The sequence below is a fragment of the Chlorocebus sabaeus genome, chromosome 9 (assembly GCF_047675955.1).
Source record: "Chlorocebus sabaeus isolate Y175 chromosome 9, mChlSab1.0.hap1, whole genome shotgun sequence".
Lineage (NCBI taxonomy): Eukaryota > Metazoa > Chordata > Mammalia > Primates > Cercopithecidae > Chlorocebus > Chlorocebus sabaeus.
The window spans coordinates 75,403,079-75,407,083 of NC_132912.1; the positions used below are offsets into that span (position 1 = coordinate 75,403,079).

General features: G+C 32.4%; 1 protein-coding gene across 1 annotated transcript; it reads right to left on the reverse strand.

Annotated features, from left to right (window-relative positions):
• Window positions 1–3,268: 3,268 nt before the first annotated feature.
• Window positions 3,269–3,779, reverse strand: LOC103216112 (large ribosomal subunit protein uL24-like). Its single transcript, XM_007963310.3, has one exon. The coding sequence runs from the start codon at window positions 3,741–3,743 to the stop codon at window positions 3,306–3,308; it is 438 nt and encodes a 145-aa protein (XP_007961501.1). The 5' UTR covers window positions 3,744–3,779; the 3' UTR covers window positions 3,269–3,305.
• Window positions 3,780–4,005: the final 226 nt, after the last annotated feature.

A 4,005-nucleotide genomic window follows, 5' to 3' on the forward strand; every position in this document is an offset into this window, starting at 1 on the left:
AAACAGAAAACCAAACACTGCATGTTCTCACTCATAAGTGGAAGTTGAACAATGAGAACACATGGACATAGGGAGGGGAACATCACGTACCAGGGCCTGTCAGGGGCTGTGGGACTAGGGGAGGCATAGCATTAGGAGAAATATCTAATGTAGATGTCAGGTTGATGGGTAAAGCAAATGACCATGGCAGATGTATACCTATATAACAAACCTGTACATTCTTCACATGTATCCCAGATCTTAAAGTATAATTTAAAAAAAAAAAAAATAGAAAACAAACTAAAGGAAGTCGAAGCAAAGTGGTAAAGATCAGGTGTAAATTAGTGAAATAACAACAGAAAACAATAGAAAAATAAGTGAAACTGAAAGTCAGTTGTTTAAAAATATATGAAAAATAGACAAATGTTTAGGCAAATTGACAAAGACAATAAGACAAAAATTCCTAAAATTAGGAATGAAAGAGGGAACACTGCACTGACTATAAGTAACTAAAAATATTTTAAGGTAATATTGAGAATAAATTTATGTCTACATATTATAGTACTTATATAAACTGAAGAATGCCTAGAATAACAAAACCATTACCAAAACTGATTTAAAAAGTGATAATAGGCCAAGTGTGTTGGCTCATGCTTATAATCCCAACACTTTGGGAGGCCAAGGAGCACTGATGACTTGAAGCCAGGAATTCAAACCACCCTGGCCAATATGGAGAAATCCAATTGGCCCAATAAAAATACAAAAATTAGTCGAGCATGGTGGCTCGCGCCTGTAATCCCAGCTACTCAGGAGGCTGAGGCACAAGAATCACTTGAACCCGGGGGGCGGAGGTTGCAGTGAGCAGAGATTGCACCACTGCACTGCTGCCTGGGCAACAGAGAGACTCTGTCTCAATAAATAAATAAATAAATAAATAAGCAATAATAAATATGGGTTTATTTATAACAAGTAAATACATTAAATTTAGAACAAAGTATTCCTTCAAAGGAAATTTTATACCTTAAAGACCTCATTGTGAATTCCATCAAATATTTAAGAAACAAATAATATCAGCTTTGTAAACTGTTTCAGAAAGTGGAGAGAACATTTCCCCACTCATTTATGATCACACTGATAAAAAGAAAGGCAGTTCAATAACCCACAAATAAAAAATATTAGAGATCAATACTTCTTAACAACATAAGCCCAGAAATCCTTAACAAAACATTAGCAAAATGAATCATCAACACATCAAAAGGATTATACAAAATAAACAAGTATTATTTATCCTAGAAATGCAAGGTTGATTTAACATCCCCAAATCAATTAATGTAGCACACCATACTAATAGAACAAAGGACAAAAGCAGATGGTAATCTCAATAGATTCAGAAGGAAACATTTACTAAAAATAGAACATCTATTTATAATACAAATTCTTAACATACTAGAAGTAAAAGGGAACTTCTTTCAGCTGACAAAGGAAATCCACAAAAACCTATCACTAGCACCATAATTAATAGTGAAAGACGAATGTGGAACAAGCTAAGGATGTCTGCTCTTACCACTTTTATTCAACATTGCGCCAAAGAGTCTACCACATGTAATAAAGCAAAAACAACAAGGAAACAACAACAACAACAAAGAAACACAACTTACTGGCACTCAAATTTAAGAAAAGAAGTAAAATTGATTTTATTCTTATATAGCCTAACCTTTTATATAGGAAATCCAAAAGAATCTAAGATAACATTATTATTGTCAATAAACAGTTTGGCAAGCTTATAGGATATAAGATCTATATTTATATATTAATCATGGAACAGGAAAAATCAATTGTATTTTTATATATTATCAACTAATAATCTGAAAATAAAATCCGTTTAAAAACCTTTTGTTTCTAATAGTGTAAGGAGATATCAATTACTAGAAATAAATTTAACAAAAGACATACAAAGTTTATATAGTGAAAGTTAGTGGTAGTGGTGAATGGATAGACATAAGGTGCTACATCCATAGGATGGAATATTATTCAGCAATAAAAATAATTGAAATATTGTTACAGATTCATGCCATAAGATGGATGATCTTCAGAAACATTATGCTAGGTGAAAAAAGCCAGGTACAAAAGACTATATATTATAAAAATATCGTATGTAAATAAGAATGAAAAATACCCCCACAAATCAAGTTTATAGAGACAGTGTAGATAACTGGTTGCCTGGAACTAGGGATGTGAGTAGGGATTGAATGCAAAAGGCTGGGAGTTATTTGGGGGTTTATAAAGACATTATCAAGCTGGATTGAGGCAATAGTTGCACAAATCTAGAAATTTATTTAAAGTCATTTAATTTTACATTTACATTGGTTGAATGATATGATATTTAAATTGTACATTCATAAAGTTGATTCTATAAAAAGATGTTTTTCCGTAACATATTTGATAACATTTTCTTCCAATATGTGACTTGCCTTTGAATTGCCATAACTGTGCCTTTCACAGAGCAAGACTTAAACACATTTAAATAAACTCCGATTTATCAAATTTTTATTTAAAAATCATAGCCTTGGTGTTGTATCTGTACCTCATTGCTAAACACAAAGTTGCAAATATTTTTCTTTTTCTGGAAGTTTTATAATTTTACATATTGAATTTAGAGCTATGATTTATTTTGTGTTAACTTTGTATAATATGTGAAGTATTGGTTGACTTTTCTTTTTCCCTTTTTTGCATATGGACATACGATTTATTCATTATCGTTTGTCTAGAAGACAATCTTCCTTCAGTGAATTTTCTTTACACCTTTTTTTACAAAATAGTTGGCTATATTTGGCTGGGTCTATTTCCTGGCTCTCTATTCTGTTTCATGGATCTATGTGCAATCCTTTTGCCAGTATCACATTTTCTTAATTACTATAGATTCACAGTAAATCTGAAAATTATGAAGTGTTAGTTCTCCAACTTTTTCTTTTTTTTAAAAAAAAAAAGAAAAAAAGGCTATCCTAGTTTATTTTTTCTTATATGTTTTATAATCAGATTTTTTAAAATCACAAAAAACTTGATGGAAGTTTGGATTATAATTATGTTAATCTATATACTAAATTGAGAATAATTGATATATTAACAGAATTGAATCTTCCAGTGTAACTCATACAGAAATGATGGAAATGTCTTAGACATGATGGGAATGTCCCACAATGGTCAATCATGTGGCTGCATTGGAATCAGTTTGGCAGTTCCTCAAAATATTGAACATCATATTACCCAGAAATTTATTTATTTATTTTTGTTTCAAGTTTTAATCAAAGCTTGTATATAAGATTACTTTATTCCTGCATCTTCTCAATTGTTTTTTCCTTGTATTTGCCCTTTTCCTTTCCTACTTGGAGAGATTTGGCTTTCCGTCCAAGGATCTTTTTGCGGTCTTTGTCCAGTTTTAGCCTAGTGATAACCACCTTGCTGGGGTGAATGCCTACGTGGACAGTTGTGCCATTAGCCTTTCCCCGCTGCACCCATTCAGTGTAGATAACATATCTCTTCCTGTAAACCTGGACTACGTTGCCAATTTGCTGACCTTTATAGTGTCCTCGTACAACCTGAAATTCATCATCCTTTCGGATGGGCACGGATGGCACGTTGTACTCGTGTCCCAGCTTTTTGGAAAGAGGGGAAGACATAATCTTCCTGTGAATGTGGGAAGGTGCATTGAAATGCCTTTTGCGATTCTTGCTTCGGTCGGAAGTCACAAAGGGATTAAACTGCATTTTGGCCGCTCCCGCTTCGGTGATGGCCGCAAAAGTGAAGAGCCAGAAATTTGTTTTTTATGTCTATAATCAAAAGAGATAAAAACATATGTTCACACAAAAATGTATACATGAATGTTTACAATGGCATTATTTATAACAGGCCAAAAAGTGGAAATACACAATGCTAAAAAATAGATCAAAATATAAATAAAATGTGATAGGTACATCGGTAAAACTGAATTGCATTTTTAAATAAGGCATAATATACTGAAAAATGCTA

Coding starts and splice junctions, on each gene's coding strand:
- LOC103216112 (XM_007963310.3), bottom strand. CDS start 3,743: ATGCAGTTTAATCCCTTTGTGACTTCCGACCGAAGCAAGAATCGCAAA.